The following is a 19,896-nucleotide window of genomic DNA, read 5'->3' on the forward strand; positions in this document are numbered from 1 at the left end:
TTTGTCCTGTAGGAGCAGTTCATTTACTTTTCAGATCTTTTTCTGAGGGAAATGGTCCATATGTGGCTGTAGATTTGGTGTGTCTATGGGAGGAAGTGAGTTCAGGGTTTTCCTATGCCACCATGGGGACCCTTCTGTTGCTTACTTCTCTCTCTCTCTCTGTAATTTAGCACCTAGGAGACCACTGAAGACCCCTAGTGGTTCATGGAACACATTTTGAGAAATAACACTCTAAAACCAGATTCTCATGAAGTCTAATCTGGAGCCCCACTTGAGGCTATTGCCTAATAATCGGTCCTTCTGGAGACGCCACAACTTCAAAACATAAAAGGATTCTGGACCCTATGGTTGTTGGATGGGAGCGATATTTTTCCGTGGAGGTGAAGGGTTACTTTCCAGCTTCCCCTCAAATCACATCATCAACTGTCTCCCCTTCTTTCTTTCTAATTAAAACATCCACACGGCCTGCTCACCGCAGTGGTGGCACCAACGGGGGGATGTCTCCAGGGCAAGGAGGAGCCGTCTCTGTGTTGACTCCCAGCGTAGTGCCAGGCACCACTGTAAGCTCTAGGCCGAGATGGGTGGCATAATAATGACGGTGATGGTCTTATCGGAGGCAGCAGGTCCCTGATGCAGGACTTCAAAGTGCTCTCCAGTCACTAACCATATGCAAACAACGTTCCCTGGGACGCATCTCAGGATTTGTCAGAAACACTGTGTCTCAGCTCACTTCACTGACCTTTCCAGCTGGAAGAGTAGCCACTGAGGGCTGCCCCTTCTCTTTGCCCTCCCCCAACAGCCCTGCCAGTTTCCCCTCAGTGACATCCCTGAGAATGGAGTGAGTAGACTGAGGTCAGGTTACCCCAATGAGGGGTGTTTATGACCCCGATCAGTTTACCTGTCTTGCCCTGGCCTCAGGCCGCAGGGCCGCCTGGGATCTACCAGGAATAGGGGACCCCATCAGCGTCATTGTCCGGGACTCACAACCATCAAAGACCTTAATTTTAGACCTTTGACATATATCCCAAAAAAGGCACATACATCTCTTTTGTTAATGCAAGTATTTTAAATGCACCACTTTTATAACCATGTTCTGGCATTTATTCATTTATATATTTAAAGCCTCAAAAAGTGGGAGTGGCCTGAACCTCTTTTGCTAAGAGACCCTGGAGCTGAGTGAGCCCAAGTGGCATTGGGCCGATGCCCCTCCCAGCGGGGGGGCCTTCCCTCATAGCCTGCACTGGTGACCAATCCTGGAGGCCACGTTTACAAAGTCCAGGGTGCAGGCATTTCATTCCCAACTCCATTTGGGAAATCTGGACTAAGATTCCCAAGACAAAGCTAAGAACTGATCCTAACAGTATTTTACTGAAATGAGGGAGACAGAGGGAGATAAAGCCCATCTTCTGAAAACAGAACTGGATTCCTAATATCCAGCTGAACAAGTTCCGAAGTTATCATACGAACCATGGGGAGTCACTGAAGGTGGGTGAGGATGAGGATCTCGCCCAGTGGTGTATTTTGGAAAGATCACTGGCGGCTCGTGGAGGAAGGGACACTGGAGATTGAGGATATTGTGTGTGTACGTCTAGGTAGAATTCCAAGTCAAGTCCTTTGGGGACGTGGCCAGGATCCCATCCTGGGGTTTCCAGATGGAGCCGTGACAAGACACATGGCGCTTCTCAAGCAAAACACTTTGTGCAAGTAAACGGTACTCTCCCAAAGAGAGAAAGGAGCCTGTTCCCAGCCTCCCTCCTGTGGAACATTTCTTCCCCCTCAGATCTGACCTGGGTGAGAAGAAAAGGGCCAGGAAACCTCTCAGGGGAGAGCTGGTCCCAAAGAGAACAGGAGGTAGTTTCTTATTGGGCAACTTGGGGATTTGGTGTTGCATTTTCTGGGGCAGTCTGTCCATTTGCTTCCTCCATCATTTCCTTGTACTGACGTTTGAAGAAGCCAACCTGGGGGGTGGAAGGAGAGGAAAATCAGGAAGTCCAGCAGAAGAGAGGAAAAGGCATGGCGGGGGACGAGAGGGGTCACCATTTCAGGAACCGCTGCTCTGTTTGCAGCCTGCAGTAGGACATTTATAAACAGCGGGACCTTTAGACGCAACCACAATTCTGGGAGCTGGGTAGAAGTCCCTTCAGAAGGAGAAACCCAGACACTTGCCTACAGTCACAGAAAGGATCTGTGGCGGTGTCAACTTCAAATCCAGGGCGGCACTCTTATGTTATAATTTGATGTAAAGGGAAACATGTGGAGAGGCAGAGCCGAGTGGGAAAGCACAAACGTGGGGGACGGTTGGGGGCTGCTGACGTCACAGGTGGGTGTGGATTCCTCACAGGCAGTGACTCAGCAGAATGAGTACCTGACGCCAAGGTGGGCTCTTCCTTATACGGTAAAGAGTGGGATCGCATGCTGGTGGCGTCAAGTGGGGACGAGAACACGCACCTTGTACAGTGTGGCCGTGATGAGAGCCAGCAACAGCAGGCCCCCCACAGAGCTGCCCACGATGAGGGGCACCGGGTTATGGATCGCGTACTCCTCTAGCACCGTCCCCATCTGCAGAGGAGGGGACCCCACCAGGAAGTGTCAGGCCTCTGGCTGCCCCAGACTCTCCCAGGTTCCCCGACCTTTCACGACCCTCCCCCTTCTCCACACCAGACTCCAAGGGGTGAGTTTCAGATGCACTTAGGCCACTGTCCCGCCCAGGGACCTCCGTCCTCCCTCCCTCCAGGCTTCTGAGCCCCCACCCACCCAGCATCGCAGATTTAGCCTCAGAAGCCCCCTCACCCGCCTGGCCACTGCCCACCCCACAGTCACTACCTGGGCTCTCAAAAACGCCTCCTGTCCTGGGAACTGGGAATACACAGATGTGTCGAACGTGATTTCAGCCACACTCACCACCAAGACCTTCTTCTGCAGTGTCTGCAAAAGGGAGCAGGACAGCCGGGGGACCAGCTCTAGGGAAGCCTCAGGGTAGAGACGTGTCCCAGCTTGAGGCTGGGTGGGCCCAGACCCACCGGCACCACCTGAGTCTCGGGCCGGGACTCTGCTGCTGGGCCTGCACACCTGGCTGACCCACCTGGCTGACCCAGCCGAAGCTGAGGTTGCCCTTCAGGATGAAGTCAAGTTCCTCCTGGATGCCGAAGGAGGGGACGTCACAGCGGAACCTCAGGCAGTCAGCGATGGAGCAGTTCTAGGGACCGGGGAGGATGGGTTTGAAGGCAGAAGACAGCATTGAGCTGTCTGATTTGAGGGGAGAAAGCAGCCACATCTGAACTCAGGAGGGCTGTTCAGCAGACAGCCATCTGAACAGAACGTGATTCCCGAATCGAGTTCCTCCGCTGTGTGGTTTAACATGGGGACAGCCCAGAGTCCTCACCAGCACACGGTTCTCCTGAATGTGGGTCAGGAAGTTGGACTCTGTGGGCGCTGTTCTCTGTGAAGAGCACTGAATCGACGGGTTCTAGGCAAAGACACAGACGCAAGCGTCTCAGTGGGGACATCAGGAACTCCTGAGGGACTCGGGACTCCAGGGAAAGGGCCTTCATGGGGGAGTACCTGGGGGTGGGAGACCTCGATGTCTGTCCACACAGGCACCTGGTTCAGCTCCGTAGGAACCAGGAAGTTGATGCTGACAGGCAGATCCCTGGACCCCAGGTTGTTGACCTGCACGGAGGGCAGTAAGGCAGGACCATCCAAAGCCCCATCCCCACCCCGTCTCTGGCCCCAGCCCACGCTCCTTCGTCGCCACCACTCACCTGGTATCTGTGCTGGGCCACGCTGCTTTCTTTCTCCTCCGAGGCTGAGAAGTTGACATACTTGGTGGACTCTTCATGGCTGGGAGAGAAGAGGACCGGTGGGTTTAAAGTTCCATGGAGGCCTCCAGAGGAGACCCTGGCTGGGACACAACAGGACAGGTGGACAGTGGGGTCTTGGGGAGGGCGGGCCAGGAATGACGTCTGCGGCTGACTTGAAACACTGGGGAGACTTAGGGAGCAGGGTAGGCAGGCTTTGAGCTGAGGGCAAGGTGCTGGCAGAAGCTGCCCACAGAGGAAACGGCCAGGGTGGGGCTAGGCCTGCGGTGAAGTGAGAAGGACCTGACACGCTGGGCGAGGGGAAGCCAGGGCCTCTCCCTCTCTGGGCCTCAGTTTTCCTCTCAGGCCTTCGTGGGCACAGAGGATGCTGGATGGACCTGGGGGCACAGCAAAGGTTTGGGGAGATTCGGGTTGACACTGGCCACCCCTGGGGCCCTTCTTTCCTGTTTCCTTGGCTTTTCTGGGCCTGGGGCTTGGAGGTGAGGGAGAAGCCACAGCAGATGAGTCACTGCATCTCAGTGTAACAGCGCTTCCTCTGGCCTGCCTGGGCCCATGCCTGAAACCCAGTGGCCCCCCTAGCCCCTCACAGGGGTGGCTGGCCTCCCCTCTGCCTCTCAGGGCTCCACACCTTGGGTACCTGTCCTCTGCCTGCACAGTCCAAATCCTAGACCACCACTCCTGCTCTGAAGTCTCAGCCCTCCTCTGCTGAGTTGCTCCCCCAAAATGCCCCAGTCTCTTCTTGGGGCCTCCACGCCCAGAGTGCCCCTATCCACAGAGTTGCATCTGCAGAGGACAGCTGAACTGTGGGGCCACACTCTCAGACATGGCCTGCTCTGCCTGTGGGCGCCTGCAGGGAGGTGTGCTAAGCCCAGTGCACACTGAGCAAGCCAGCTCAGAGCGTGCCGGCGGCTGGGCTCCTGTGAGCCCCGAGAGCCGAGAGCTGGCGTGACTGCAGCTGAGGCTCTGGGTGGGAGGAGGACCTCCACCGAGACACCTGGGCGGAATCCGCCGGGGATACAGCCAGGCTAAGCCGCATGGGCCTGCCCTATGTCACAAGTGCACACACCAAACAAAGCCAGGGGTTTAGTCTGGTTTTGATTACACATAACAGAGGCTCAATGCATCCCTGTGAAGGTCACATGAATGTATGGAAAGCAGCCACACCGCTGTGCCTGAAGCGTAGCAAACGCCAGGAAGGTGTCTGCTCAGACACTGGGCTTTGACCCCTTAGTTTCAGGCCCCGTGTCTGCCCCTCCTTGGGCACCATGTCAAGGCCTTTTCCTTCCACCCAGCTTCTCCCTGACAGCAACCTCTGCAGCTCATTTCTCCCTCTATCCGTTTCCCAAAGGGGGCTGGGGAAAGGAAGAAGGGTGCTTCTAAGAGCCCTGCAAGTTGTAAATCTGTTCCTTGCAATGAAAAATTGTCTTGCCCCAATGCCAAGGACCAAGTCCAATGCCAGGGACACTTGGCGTTTAGCTGAAGCCTCCTCCCCTGACACGAGGCCCTACGCCGCTCTTAGAAATTCACATCGCTCAGGGTGCAGAACCACAGACAGGCCTTTGGTGAGATCCTGCTTTGGTTCAGGGTAACCTCGCTCCCCAAAAAGACTGTAGGAACCTTGAAGACAGAGACACATCTCCTATTAGGGAATTCAGGACAGTCTTGGGGCTTCTGAGAACTGCAACCTCATGAAATATAGGATGGAAAATCAAATCATTCTTCTTATTGTCATAGCTAGTGCACAAGAAACACCCAGAGATTGGTGAGTAAGTGCTGCTAGCAGCATCGTCTATCGATTGAAAGGTTGGCAATAAGACCTCCAGAGCCCAGAAGCTCCGCGGATGCAGGACTGAGCCCCTGAGCCCCACCAGTGATGGAGAAGAACCCCTTCCAGGGTGTGGTGTGGCACCTGCTGATCACCACGTAGATGGCATACTTCACAGGGAGCTCCAGCTGGGAGGTGCTCTTGCTGGTTCTGGGGGAATTATTCTCACTGGGGAAGTAAGAGGAGCCCAGTTAGCAAGTGTCCCAGAAGCGGAGGCCGGGCGGGCGGGGGCGCTGCCTGGGCCTGGCCCCACTCACCTACTCACATTGGCCGTCAGACGCAGCCGGTCTCCCAGCTCGGCCTTGGGGGAGACGTCAAAGGTGGCTGTGAAGGTGATCTGACGAAGAGGCAGGAAGGCAGGTGTGGGGGTTGGGCGGGGGGGGTCACCGAGGAGAGAGGCGCAGGGGGCAGTGAAGTGGGTGTGGGCAGAAGCAAGACTGACCTGGGCCCCCTCGCGGAAGATGACGTGTTTGATGCTGCAGTGGGTGCTCCGCGCTCCCTGGCTCCCCGCAGAGGAGCTGTCGCAGGTCAGGGGCAGGGAGCGCAACTGCCCTTGGTTCTAGGCGAGGGCAGGTGAAACGGCCATTGGTTAGTGTCCCAGGCAGACGCCACGAAGCAGCGACAGCTTCCCGGACTCTCCCTTAAGTTTCTGGTCTTAAAAATTCCCTAAGACACTACCTGGTCCCACCTCCTGCTCATGTCGAAATCCCAGATTTATTAGTTTCCCTCTTTTTTTTTATGTATTGTTATTTTAAAAAGGCTTTCTTATTATGGAAACTTTCAAACACATTCAAAAGTAAACACTCTAAGTAAATCAACCCCCACCCCTGTACCCATCACGCAGCTTAAATTACCCACATTTTTCTACTTTTGTTTTTTTCAGCTGCTCTCCACTTTTTTTCCCCCTGGATAATTTAAAACACATTTGAAACATCACATCGCCTCATCCAGAAATACCTGAATGTATACCACCAACAGATAAGGGTATGTTTTAACATAACCACAAGACTCAACAAATCACACCCAGTAAAATTAGCAATAACTCAATATCAGCTAATACTCAGGTCATGTTCACTTTTCCTAGATTGTCTCCAAAAATGTTATTTTACAGCTCATTTAAAATTTTTTTTAAACAGTTACTTTTTTTTTCTACATAAAAAATTATTTTATATCAGTTTCAGATGTCCAGCACGGTGGTTAGACATTTATATAATCTATAAAGTGATTTTCCAGCTCATTTTTAAAATCAATATCCACCATGGGTCCACATGTGGCATTAGGTTGATATGTCTAGAAGCACTTTCAGGGATGGGGCACCCACCCCTCGTGCAGCTGGATCTAGCCCCTTCTAGCGTTTTCCTTTGAATGCTAATGAAAATAGTATCCCGTTGGGAGTACTAACCTAAGAGAGACATAGGAGACCAGCCACCCAAATGTCATGTGTGGACCTAGTTTTGATGCTGGTTCAAATAAATCAGGCGTAAAAAGGCATTTTTGAGACAACTAAGAACGTTCCATGATGGTCTACATACTAAGGACTCACTCATTCCACTGTGTGTGCTAGTGGCACTGGGTCGTGTAAGATGTCCCCAGTGTCCAGCACTAAAGCTGAAACAGACAAGTGACATGATGTCTGGGACATATTTTAAAATACTTCTGCAACAGGAAAAAACAGACGAAGCAAATGTGGCAAAATGTTGATCATTGTTGAATCCGGGTGATAAGTTTCGGGGAGGTTCGGTGAACCACATTCTACTTTGGTACATGTTTCACATTTTTTATCGTAAAATGTTTGTTAAAAATCTGTTTCCCTTCGACTCCCGCTGGTCCTAGTTCCTTCTTCTAGAATAAGGATTGCCAAACGACCGGCCGCCACCAGTTTTTGTAGATAAAGTTTTACTGGAACACAGCCATGCTCGTTCAGACACATATTGTCGGTGGCTGTTTCCACTCTGAACAGCAGAGCTGGGCACATGCGACAGACACTGCGTGTCTCACAAAGCTGACGTATTTACTTCCTCGCCCTTTTGAGAAAGAGTATGCCAAGCCCTGGTCTGGAGTAACCCATCGATTTACGTCTTTCTTCTACAGGACAGTGTTTTAAAATATTTGAAGGCCTGTGGGCATGTTTTTCTTTAAAAGGGGAATACAGATAGGACGTGGACTACAGAGACATTTAAGGCAGGGTCCCCTCTCTCTGCACCTTCACGGTTTCCTGGGAACTCAGTCTTAACCGTCAGTGCCCTTAAAATGGGATGGCCAGAGTTGGGCACAACATGAGCTGAGCAAGTCCTACCACAACCATACCCGTCCTCAGACCACATCCAAAATCAGTCAGCTTGGACCTCTTGGTTTATGAGAGGCTGCAGAGCAATGGCAGCACCAGCCTGAGCTCTGAGCCCAGCACAGGAGTCTCTGCCGACCGACCCCCAGCCATCAGCCACGTCCTTCCCCTGAGGACTTAATACCTGGCTTCCTGCAACTCGTCGATAAGACAGCCCCAGTGGATAGGAGAAGGTGACTGTGGTTCCATACGAGTCCTCGCCATCATTACACAGTGTCACCTCCGTGGTCAGCTCTAGGTGAGTCCCCACTACCAGGGACTTCAAGCTAGATGTTGGGGCAGAGGGCGGGAGATGATTTGTGACTGAGGCTAGCAATGGTCTAGGGATGAAACACAGAGTGGGGAGGGCGGGCAGGGATAGGGGACAAGACGTCTGGGTTCTGAGCACAGGGCAGACAAGTTAGGAGAGCCGGGTGGCGCCCTCGTGTCCAGGAAGAGGGCGGGCGGGGGGACCAGGGCAGGTCTCAGGGGCTAGATGCTCACCCTGAGCGGCCAAAGGAGATGCCAAGGTCGTCCTGGCAGACGTGGTCGGCTCCACAGTTCTTCTCAAAGGGGAGCTGAGAGGGAAGGCAAAACGGGGGTTTTCCCCAAGGTCTGGAGTCCCCGCCTTCCACCCCCTCTGGGAGGGAGAGCCCAGCATCAGGACTCACAGAGGTCGTGAAGTATCTGGGGGCATCCACATCCAGCATCGGCTGGAGGTTCCCAAACGAAAGGATGGGCTTGCCCACCAGGGAGAAATTGAGACGCAAGATGACGGGGGTCACAGAGTCCTCCACACAGGCCTAGAGAACGAACGCACAGTGAGGGAGCAGGTGGCTGAGGAAAGCACCGCCACACGCACCAACTGTGTCCCATTTCCTTGTCTGTAAAATGGGGCAACAATGACACCCACCTGCGCTCGTTAAACACTGACTGCTGAAATGCCACCGTGGGCTCTGCGCCTCCATCTCCCTCCCCCTAGCTTCCAGCTGGCCCACTTCCTCCCTCAGGGTCTTCTCTCACTCCACCTGCCCACAGGCCTGCGGGCACCCCTCTGTTCTCCCCCTGGCTTTATCTTCCTTCTTAGTGTTTGTGGCTACCTGACCCCCGTCCTCTCGGGACTGGATTGTTTGGGGTCTTCCCCCAGAGCTCCCTGTGGGCAGGGACTGCTCTGTCCAGGGCTGTGTCCCAGCACCCAGGCCAGGGCCTCAGGGTCTCAGAGACCCAGCTCGATACAAGAATCTCAGCCCACTGCTCCACGGTTTTCTGAAGGAGCCGTACTCCTTCCTGAAATCCGGCTGTGTCATTTCTGGCCGTTCCCGTCCACGTGTTCTCACGCACTCACTCCTTTGGCTGACAGATGTGAAGCGGCTCCGGCATGCCAGGTGCCACACTGGGGCTGAGCCACAGCCAGGACCAGAACACACCCCATTCCGTCCCTCCCTGCCCAGTCGCTGCCAGTCTCAGCAGCGCCTGCACCCCCAGGGCCCCCCCCAGGCCCCTCACCGAGAGGAGCAACGCCACGTCCTCACAGTGCTGTCTCAGCCCAAGGTCTAGAGTGCGAGTCAGGTACCGAGCCCTGGTCTCCTTGAAGATGGCACGGGGACTCAGGCGGCCAGGATCGAGGGTCAGGTCAAAGGTCACAGAGCTTTCGAGGTTACCTGCAGGGGAGAGTAGGGGATGGGAGAGAACCAGGAATGCCCCAGGTGGGCAAGGGGCCAGGCAGGAGCTGGGGGACTCCAGGATTCGGGGTATCCTGGGGAAGAGAGGACTCACCCAGCTGGGTCTTGGTACTTTCATAAACATGAAGGCAAACAGTGGCATCACCCAGTGTCTGGAAAGAGGGCGTCTGCTCCCGACACTCAGACATGGACCTAGAAATCTCTGTCGGCGAGGTGCGAATGCTTGCATGCACCCAGAGCACAGGCCTGGTCCTGGGGGCAGAACGCTAAGCTAAGGACAGGCCCCTGGTCGCAGGAGGCCAGCCTGGGCTTGGGGTAGGAGGCCGGGGCCCTAGGGGGGCCGAGGACCCCTGGGGAGGGTCTACAGGAGTCTCTTCTCACCTGAGCAGCAGTGCGTGCCCCCGGGCCCCCACGGCCAGGTCCACCAGTCTGTCCATTGTGAGGTCCTGACCCCCGCTCAGTGACTGCCCAAAATACTGGAGCCTGGGGGACAGCTGGGAGCCTGCAATCCTCTGGCCAGAGAGGGAAGGGCAAGCATGGTTAGCGGGTGAGGGAAACAAGAACGGGGTGGGGGGCATGTGGGAGACGGAAGGCGTGAGTCGTGAAGAGACGTCACAAAGGAGGGCCTAAAAAGAGGGGTGGGGAAAGGATGACTGGAGAAAAGAGAAGATTTCTAAGACATCACAGGAGAACTGGAGTCTGAGGGACTGGCCTGGTGACCTGAGTTGCATCGAGTCTCAGGTTCCAATTCTGGCTCCTCCCAGGATGAGCCGGGGGCACAGATCCCACCCTTCTGTGCCTCACTTTCCTCATCTTTCACGTGGGGATAAGTGTACGCAGCGAATGAATTAATTCACAGAGTTCTTAGACCAGCACCTGGAACATGGTCACTAGTCCCTTACGAACGATGCTGAGTATTAGGGCTGGAAAGGACCTCAGGGCTCAGGAAGCTACACCTCCTTCTCGGCAGGCAGTGCCAAGGCCACTCGGCCTTTAAGAAGCCAACCCCAGACCTAGAGTGAGACCCTCTGATGCCTGCCGACGGCCACCCTGCCTCTTCAGAGGACAAGGGGGGATCCAGTCGGGGTGGGGAGTGGCTACACCTGTACGAAGACCTGTGGGTCCCTCTGCTATTTCCATTGCTCCTGTAACAAGCAATCCCTCGGAGACTGTGCCCTATAACTCTCCGGGCACATGAAGAGTAGTACTAATAAAATAAAAGAGAAACGTACCAATTACTAAGGAAGTTTAGAGGTGAAGAGGGGGGTAGAAAGCACACACACAGTCAAGTGTCCTTGTGCCCAGGAAGCTGACCTCATGGTGCGTGGGCCCGTGGGGAACAAGGCCCGACTGCCCCAGACCAGGGTGTGGTGAGACCCGTCATGGGGAAAAAAGGAAAATCACACGGCCATGAGTTTCGGGCGAGGCCTCGTGGGGATGACCCCGGGACTATTTGAAGTCGAAAGGCTGCGTGGACATGCCTCGTAAAGACAGTGTGACCCGAGGGCCGTTTCAGGGCTCTCGTTACTCTCAGCAAAGCCTTTCCAAGTTGTTTAGAACCCTCCCATTGTTAAACCGTATGGCAGTAATTGATTCCAATACAACGTCTGTTGTGGGCGGGCACTTATGTACACATGTGCAGAACGTGTTCTATATGCACCTATGTGGACTAACGCATTGAAGCCTCACAGCAGCAGCCCCGGGAGGTGGCTTTACTATTACTGCCATTTTACAGACGAGGACGCTGAACAAAAGAGGTGACTTAGGACCAAGGCCACAGAGCTGGGAAGGGACAGAACTTTCGGCACCTTCGTTGACTTGTTTTTCTAACAACTTTTTGAGATATAATTCACACACCGAACAATTTACCCTTCGAAAGTGTAAAACTCAACAGTTTTTAGGGGGGTTCACAGGTTACGCAACGAATTGATTTTAGGACATTTTCGTTACCCCTCAAAGGAAGCCCGTACCCCTTAGCGGTCACCTCGTGTCCCTGCACCCCCAGGCCCTGACGACCTCCAATCTACTTCCTGTCGCTATGGATTTGCCTGGAGGTTTCACAGAAATGCAATCAGACAATGTGTGGTCCTCTGTGCCTGGCTTCTGTCACTCAGTGTCAGGTTTTCAAGGGTCACCCACGTCGGAGCCTGTGTCAGCGCCTTACTCCTTTTTATGGCCGAATAATATTAATTGTACGGCTAGACCACACTTTGTTCATCCATTGTTCAGCTGATGAACATTTGGGTTGTTTCCACCTTTTGGTGACTATGCATAAGGCTACTATGAACTTTTTGTGTAGACAGGTTTTCAGTTCCCTTGGATGGAACGGCTGGGTCGTACAGTAACTCTATGTTTAACCCTGTGGGGAACTGCCAGATACTTTCCCAAAGCAGCTGTACCATTGTACATTCCCTCCAGCACTGTATGAGGGTTTCAATTTCTCCACATCCTCTCCAACTCTTGTTATTATGGTTATTATGTCTTTTTTATTCTAGCCATCTGGGGGGGGTGCAGAGATGTCTCATTGTGGCTTTTGATTTGTCATCAGCAAAAGTCAGCATCTTTTCACGGTGGTCCTTTGCATATCATCTTTGCAGAAATGTCTACTCAGATCCTTTGCCTGTGTTTTATTTGGGGCTTCTCTGACTTTTTGCCAAGGGAAGCAGCCCTTCCTGGCAGGGAACCCTCCTGGGTGGGTGGAGAGCTCCTGCCCGGTTAGGCATTTGGGAGGATTACTGATAGAGGGAGGGAATAAAGTCGTATAGCATCCAGGGAGATGCAGGCATGAGTGCACAGGCTGGCTGAGCAAGCAGGAGCCACCAAAAGACCAAGCACTGGTCAGAAGTCCGGGGGCTGGAACCTCCCTCATCACCATTCACGGTCTACTATAAACCTTGGACAAATGAAGTCACTTATCTTCTCCAGGTCCCAGCTTTCATCTCTATCATGAGTTTGCTAATGCCTGGCCTACATACCTTGTGAAGCTGCTGTGGGATTAAAAGCCTTGGGTGGAAAGCCCGTTCGAGTATCAAGTCCCCATACAAAGCAGGGAACACACCAGTCAATATTTCCGTTTCTTAAATTCCACAGATTTTGCCTCCTGCCTTTGCCAGTGGTGGGAAAAGGAGGAAAGATAAGGGAATGGCGAGTTCTCCAGGGGGCAATGTGGAAGATGGGGGAAGCAAGGAGGAGACTGTAGTGACATGATCTGTGACAGGGCCTCACCTGGCTGTGGGAGGGGCTGATGCCCAGACCTGTGGCTCCACGGAACAGGTAGACAGCACCTGAGTTCTCCTGCTCCCCCGGGGCCCCGATGGCCACATCGGTCAGCCTGTCCCCATTCACGTCCCCCAGCACGGTCAGGGCTGCCCCAAAGCGGCCCCAGGGGTGGCCCTGCTCCCCACGGAGAATGACGTCACACTGCCACTTAGCCCTCTGCAGAACAAAACCAGTGTCAGGCCCCAACCCAAGCAACCCTCCACCCCACACCCAAGCCCCACCCAGGCCAGGTCTCATCAGCCACTCACCCCCCGGGGCAAGGGGCACACAGACACCTGGCCCCCCCGAGTCAGCTCATAGTAATGGGGAGCCCCGATGAGGACCAGGTCGGAGCTGCCATCTCTGTCCACGTCCACGGAGCAGAGGGAGGCCCCAAAGTAGGAGCCGATCTGCCGGGCAGAGCTAAAGTCACCCTGCCTGCCCCGGCCAGAGGCACCCCTTCTGGGCCGGGTCCTGCCTCTCCCCAGGCAGCTGGACCTCCCCCCATGAGCCCCGAACCCCTTCCTCTGCCCCCTCTCCCCCCCGGAGACCGCGCCACCCTCAGGTTCCACTCTGGCTTCCTCCACACCCCACCTGGGTCCCTGTGACTTCAGCCTTCGGCTTCCATTGCCTGGACGCCTGGGTGAAGATGACCACCTTCCCAGTGTGCTGATGGCGGGGGGCTCCCAGGACCAGGCTCTGTACCCCCTTCCAGAGCGCCAGTTCGGTGGCGTAACCTGAGGGGCCAGGCCTCAGCTCAAAGGCTCCCCTCAAGCCCCTCCCCCCAGGCAGCTCCTGCCCCACCTGTCCTCACAGCCAAAGCCTTTTCTCACCCAGGTAAGAGTCCCTCATGTCCTCATGCTCCTGAGACATGTTGATGAAGGTGGGGTTTGCATTTGGGGGGTACAGGAAGGCCCCTCCAGACCAGCCGAAGCTCCCCACAGCCCCCAAAACGGGTCCATCCTGGGAAGATAAACGGGTCCATCCTGGGCTGAGCAGGGCGGAGAGGAGAGGACAGCCATCCCGGGGCAGTCCTGCAGCCGACTGCACTCACTACCTGCTGCCCACCCTCGCCCTCCCTCCTCCCCGCCGCCCCTCCTCCCACACCCGTGGCCTGACGGGGACCCCACTCACAGGTGTGAGCACAGCGCTAAAGCCCTCCTGGGACATCTCCAACTCGAAGGAACTGCTTCTTGAGGTCTTCGTACCTAGGGGAAGCCACGACACCTGGGTTCTGGGGGTGGGGGGATGGGCTTTGCCAGGTCTGAGCCGGGTACCTCAGCTTTAAGAGGATCTCGTGTTGGAGACTAAACCCCAGCAACCCATGGTTGCGGCCCATGACATGGGGTCCAGTGTCTAGAAGGAAAAGCGCTTATGACTGAGGCTGTCACCTCCGACTTACCCTCAATGGCGAAGATCTTCTCTTTCAGTTGGTTCTGAATGTCTCTCAAAGCATCGAAGTTCTCCACTTGAAATATATACTCTTGGGAAGGGCGCGATGCGATGTCAATTAATTCTTTCCAGGAAACTCTGTTCTGAAAAGCCGACCCCACCTGTGCCACACAGACCACCTCGGTGAGAATCATCACAGATTTCACGTCGCCGCCCTGGGCCGGGGGGCTGAACGCCTCCCATCACACCGCACGGTCCGTAATGTTAACATTACATCCAGCGTGTGGGTGAGAACGCTGAGGCTCAGAAAGGGAAAGCGTCAGGGTCCCCAGGCGAAGCAGAGCAGTCACCCTGAAGTCAGTGGACGCTCAGAGAGCTGGGTTGTGTCCTCCAAGGGGGAACCCACCGAAGAGGGCGCGACCCACACCCTACCCCGACCGCGTAACGGAGGACGCCAGCCGCCTCCGCCCGGGGGATGACGTCAGCATAACTCAGGTGGTCGCCGGTCTTCTCTCCGTCGGTGATGACGATGAGAATCTTTGAGGCATCCTTTCGGGCCCCTTTTAAGGCACTGAACAGCACTTTTCTGTCAGGAAAGAAGAGGGTCCAGAGGCCTGTGAACAGAGCTGCCACCAGCCCTGCCCCCTGCCCCCCCACCCCCGCACTGTGAGAATGAGGGGGTGCCCCTTCCGCTGGGAGGCCCCCAAAGGAAGGACACCCTGGGTGGGACGTGTTCCTCTCTCATGGAGACAATGAGGCCCAGGTCGCACATGACGCTCTGGGGAAGGACTCACGTGGCCCTCTGGATGGCTGTGGCCGTGTGAGTGTATCCTCTCAGCTGGTACACGGAATCCAGCAGGCCTAGTGGGTCTGAGCTGTCCATGAACTCTTTGAACGTGAAGTGCTCCCGGAATCGGTCAGAGAACTGCATCAGGGAGAACTGGGGGAGCCGCGTGGGGCTGGCACCACGGCCACTGCCCTGGACCCCGCGCCTGCGCCTGCGGCGAGCCGCCCACCTCCCTGCCTCCCCTGCCTGCACACCTGGGCGCTGGGTCTCTGGAACTGGCTCATCACGGCCTTGACGAAGGTCAGCATCTTGGCGAAGTCACGAAAGTTGATGCTCCCTGAGCCGTCAATCAGGAACACGATGTCCTGCTCCTGCCTCGGGCACTCTGGTGGCGGGGGAGGTGGCACTGGTCCTTGGAGGGGCCTCCAGAGCTGACCCCGCCCAGGACAGGGCCCTTTGGTCTCCTAAAGTCCCTAAAGAGGCTACATCTGTGGTTTAGCTGCTCACACCTGTACAGCCTGCCTGGCTGATAAAAAAGTGGAAGTTCCTCCAATCCAGAGGGTCGGAAGATTCTACCTTCGTGGCTTGGTAGTCCGTGGCCCTCGGGTAGGGGGTGGTCCTCCATACCTTTCCCCACAATGTCTCTGCCATCCACTCACAAAACGGCTCTGCTCCCCACCCCCCACCTCCCACCCCCGCCAGGGTCTGTCCTCCTTGGTTAGTGCTGAACTGTACTTCTGTTAAATTTTTCATGTCACCCTTGAGAATAGCCACACACTGGTCATGTTCTGTTCTCAGCTTACATACAGGTTCCCACTCCCTTCTGGGAGAATACGGAACCTGTCCTCAGAAAAGGGACCCCTCCCAGCTCTCAAGAAGGGAGCCCCATGCCATGTTTACCTCCCAGCTTCCCTTTTGTGCCCCAGAGGCCTCCCACCAGAGAGACTAGTGTGCTGGGTGTTCTCAGGGGAACCCAGGCACGTCTGGGAAAAGTTTAGAGCCTAGTAGGTGCTGAAAGAGATGCCCCACTCAGTGGCCAGATACCCCTCTCCCCAGGGGCCAAGTGTGAGTGTGAATGTGAAACCAGGGAGGGGCCTTGGTCTGCTGTGGGCGGGTCTGAAAAGCTCAACATCCCACCTCCTTGTCTGCTCTTCACAGCAGCACCAGGGATCCAGCCCCTGTGCCTGAGCCTGCACACACCCACACGCACATATGTACGGATGCACACGTGTACACATAAACACACACATGCATGCACACACACGTGTGCACACAGGCATGTACGTGTACACAACAAATACATGTACACAAACTACACATGTACATACACACATACACCGGTCCATGCATGCACATACACATATACACACATGTATCTGCACACAGGTACACACATCATACACATACACATCCAGACGGTCTACACCCTCATCACCATTTCCTAGCCTGCTGCACAAACCAGTCACTGATACCCCAGGGTGCACCGGGGGAAAATAAATCCCCTTCTCTCTAAAAATAACAGCAGTTGGCATTAAGTGAACCATGACTATGTGCCAGGAACCATGCTAAACTCTGGCCGTGGAGCATCTAATGTTACTCTCAGTGTTGGGTGTGTTATTATACCCATCGGACAGACCAAGAAACTGAGGCGCAGAGAGGGTAAGGTCACAGGAAAGGTTCTACGTGGGACAGTGACTCCCCAGTCCGTGTTTGAAACAACGACACCATCCCGCACATGTTTTTCCAGATCCCCTTTTTATCTACTCTGGTAAGAGTGTCTCTCAGCCCACGGCACCCCCAGTCCGATGTGTGGGCTCCTCAAAAGTCCTGGTGGCCTGAACACTTACCCTGCAGGGCAGAAGGGAGCTTCTGGGGCTGCCAGGAGCGGGGGACCAGGAAGAAGCAGAACCCGGTCAAGTACACGTTCTCCCTGCATGTCTGATGCACAGTAGGGCCACAGGCCTGGGGACAGAGGGGTGGTGGAAGGAGCTGCGTCAGCTCCCATCCCACCCACACCTCCCCCTTCCGCAGGAGCTCCAGGTCCCCACTCTGTCCCCAGGATGTGACTCAGGGCAACTCACCAGCAGCTGAAAGGGTTTGGTGGCAGCTGTCAGGGACAGGCCCAGCGACATGTTCACAGCCTCCCGGGGGACTAGCGGACAGACATGTGCATGTCACCCTCTGGGTCACCAAAGGGCACAGTGTACAATCTGGACCCCACCCCCGTCCCGTTCCTCAAAGCCCCAGCTCACCCGTCAACCTGGGGGAAGGAGGCGGGACAGATGAAGGGGCTTCCTGACCTTGGTGGAGCTACGGGGCTGCAGGGGTGCAATGGGCCAGGCAGCCTTTAAGGGGTCAGGACGTCTGTCTGAAGGTCTGGGTTGGCAGACAGAGCTGAAGCTGGGAAGCGAGTCCCCTGTTCTCCCCACAGGAGCCCCCAGCATGGGAGCCTGGACTTGGGTCCCAGGGAGGGGCAGCGACTCACCCTGCAGGTGGATGGGCTCACAGGTGCCCGTTCTGTAGTCACACTGGTAGAGACCGCCTGTTTGGTCGGTAGCCCTTATCTCCTGGGGGGCTCCAACCACCACCCTGGGGGGACAAAGAACACAGCAGTTGAGAGTGGAGCACGGAAGCCAGACCGGCCCTCCAGCAAGCTTGCTCCAACTCTGCAGGCCTCAGGCTCCTCGTCTGTCGAGCAGAGATTAACATCATGGCAGTCTAAGTTCTGCCTGGGAGGGGTTTTTTGCCCATTTTATTCTCTGGTAAATGCCTGGCTCCTGAGACAGACGGTGGGTGCTCCATAATTATGGAATGATGGATTCGTACCTCATACGGTTGCTGTGAGGCCTAAATCAGTACCCCATCCCGGGGGCATGGGACTAAGCAAGTGTTCAGTCAATGTTAGCTGTGGTTATCGAGATGGCAAGGCAGTATCTGTGTTCTGTCCAGCTCTTTGTAACCTCGGAAAGGAAGGCTTGGAGTAAAGGGAGGGACCGGACCCTGTGCGGGGACAGGAGTTGACGGGAGCCACGGGGGGTCCCCACCGGGTCCTCACCTGGAGTTGGAGTACTGGGCCACGCTGTGTCCGAACCCAGCCCCGTCCATGGAGAAGATTGTCGGCGTGTCCGTGTCCACGTTGAAGCAGACAGAGGACCCCAATGCTGGGGGAAGACGGTGAGGAGAGAAGCTGTGTTGGAGGGTCCTCCTCCTTCCCCATCCCCCACTCGCCCCTCCAGGCCCAACGCCCCATGTGTCCTGGTCTTCTAGACTCCCAGGCTCGGGCCTCCCCCGCCCGGCTTCTCCTTTCACACGGACAGCTCTCTACCCGCGGGCCTACTGGCAATTCCCAATTCTCCGTTTCCACCCAGCAACCTCTAAAGACGCTCCTTCCACGCCCACCAATGGGCTCCTCAGAGGGACAGTTCAGGAACACTTGGCAGCACATGGGCAGTGTGCACAGAGCACAAGGTGAACGGGCCGTGCCTACTTGAGAAATTTCCGGATTGTCCAGGCAGCTGGCTTCTCTTCCACCATCTCTTGAACTCCCCCTACAGTGGTTTCTCAAAAGCCGCTCTCTACACAAACTACACAATAACCCTAGATCCCTCCTCTAATGTCTGAGCCCAAAACGTGGGCTTTCTCAGCTCTCTCCCTACCTGGACACCATCCCGTCCCCTTCCTGACAGCCCCCAGCTCACCCGTCAACAGGAAAAGGGACGTCCCGGTGTTGGCCATGGCTGGACAGTCAGGCACTGCTCACGAGCCCCTGAGCTGCTCAGGGACACCTGGACCAAGAGGCCAGGAAGTGAGTGAGCAGCTCTGGTCAAGAGGCACAGAAGGAAGTTGACAGCATGACTCAGAAGTGAAGGGTGGAGAATATGACAAAAACAAGCAGAGAAGTGGACCGAGGCAGCCCACACACTCCTTTCTGGGAGTCCAGCTAGAGACGACTTGACTCGTTTCTCTTGCCTCACCAACCTAGGCTTGGGCATGTGCACCCCCCACCCCCCGCCTTCCCCTGCACTGGGTCTCCCCATTCCCCTGGTCTTACTGGCTGATGAGCCCCTTGACCTTGAAACTTCAGTTAGCCTGGGGAGAGGGAAGACACCAACGCCAGGGTTGGGTCGGGACCCTCCTGGATGGAGACTCTGGTGAGAATCCTCCCCTTCTGACCTGGAAATGTTTGGGTCGCGGTGTCACTCAGCTGGAGGGGCGCAGAGGGGGCATGCACTCATTTCTTCAACAAGTATAACCTGAGGTTGACTTCTCACACCCTCTGTTAGTGAAGGGAGAAAACACAAACCACAAGGCCTAGCCCCTAGTCGGTGGAGAGGGCAAGTGTGTAGACAGCGTTTTTTTGCTCAGAGGGGAAGCCCACTGACTACAGAGGACCTCACCCCGGCCGGGAGGGGCCGGTTTCCGGAAGGCGTCCTGGAGGAGGTCCCATTGGAGTTAAGTGAAGGAGACGGATGACAGGGGAGCTGACAGGGGAGCCTGTTTTAGAAGGAGGCCAAATGTGGAAGAGGCGCAAGACAGGAGGGACTCTGGGAAAATCAGTGATGGAAACCAGACAGAGGGAGGAGGGAAGTGGCCAAGGAGAAGAGGAAGAGGAAGTAGGCTCCGACCCCGGGAAGCCCCCTCAAGCCATGTTGGTTTTGTCCTGAGGGCAGAGGGAAGCATTGATCTTTACAGTCATATTTTGGAAAGCTAGAAAGGGGGGCTGTGTGGGGCCTGGTTTTATTGGGAGCTGGCTGGGGACAGATCGGTCAGGAGGGAGGTCACAGGGGGCTGTGGAGTGAGCTACCGCCATG

At 55.5% G+C, this 19,896-nt stretch overlaps 1 protein-coding gene across 1 annotated transcript; it reads right to left on the reverse strand.

Moving 5' to 3' along the window:
• Positions 1–1,082: 1,082 nt before the first annotated feature.
• On the reverse strand, positions 1,083–19,203 carry LOC117019453 (integrin alpha-X). Its single transcript, XM_033101137.1, has 30 exons — positions 18,784–19,203; positions 18,141–18,246; positions 17,571–17,674; positions 17,167–17,237; positions 16,933–17,047; positions 15,340–15,470; positions 15,093–15,238; positions 14,731–14,884; positions 14,309–14,459; positions 14,041–14,114; positions 13,740–13,869; positions 13,501–13,643; positions 13,176–13,316; positions 12,874–13,083; positions 10,030–10,160; positions 9,743–9,900; positions 9,473–9,627; positions 8,638–8,769; positions 8,471–8,544; positions 8,112–8,253; positions 6,086–6,202; positions 5,901–5,980; positions 5,728–5,811; positions 3,762–3,840; positions 3,562–3,669; positions 3,383–3,466; positions 3,083–3,196; positions 2,824–2,925; positions 2,449–2,559; positions 1,083–1,958 (listed from the first exon to the last, which is right to left on the reverse strand). The coding sequence occupies exons 1-30, from the start codon at positions 18,818–18,820 to the stop codon at positions 1,860–1,862; spliced, it is 3,483 nt and encodes a 1,160-aa protein (XP_032957028.1). The 5' UTR covers positions 18,821–19,203; the 3' UTR covers positions 1,083–1,859.
• Between the last annotated feature and the right edge of the window lie 693 nt (positions 19,204–19,896).

This window comes from Rhinolophus ferrumequinum (genome assembly GCF_004115265.2).
Source record: "Rhinolophus ferrumequinum isolate MPI-CBG mRhiFer1 chromosome 15 unlocalized genomic scaffold, mRhiFer1_v1.p scaffold_54_arrow_ctg1_1, whole genome shotgun sequence".
NCBI classification, from domain to species: Eukaryota; Metazoa; Chordata; class Mammalia; order Chiroptera; family Rhinolophidae; genus Rhinolophus; species Rhinolophus ferrumequinum.

Excerpts from the sequence above, each read along its gene's own strand:
- LOC117019453 (XM_033101137.1), bottom strand. The coding sequence starts at position 18,820 with ATGGCCAACACCGGGACGTCCCTTTTCCTGTTGACGG. Across the intron at positions 13,870-14,040 it reads TTAGCGCTGTGCTCACACCT|GATGGACCCGTTTTGGGGGC; the intron begins GTGAGTGGGGTC and ends TTATCTTCCCAG. Across the intron at positions 9,628-9,742 it reads AAGTACCAAGACCCAGCTGG|GTAACCTCGAAAGCTCTGTG; the intron begins GTGAGTCCTCTC and ends TCTCCCCTGCAG.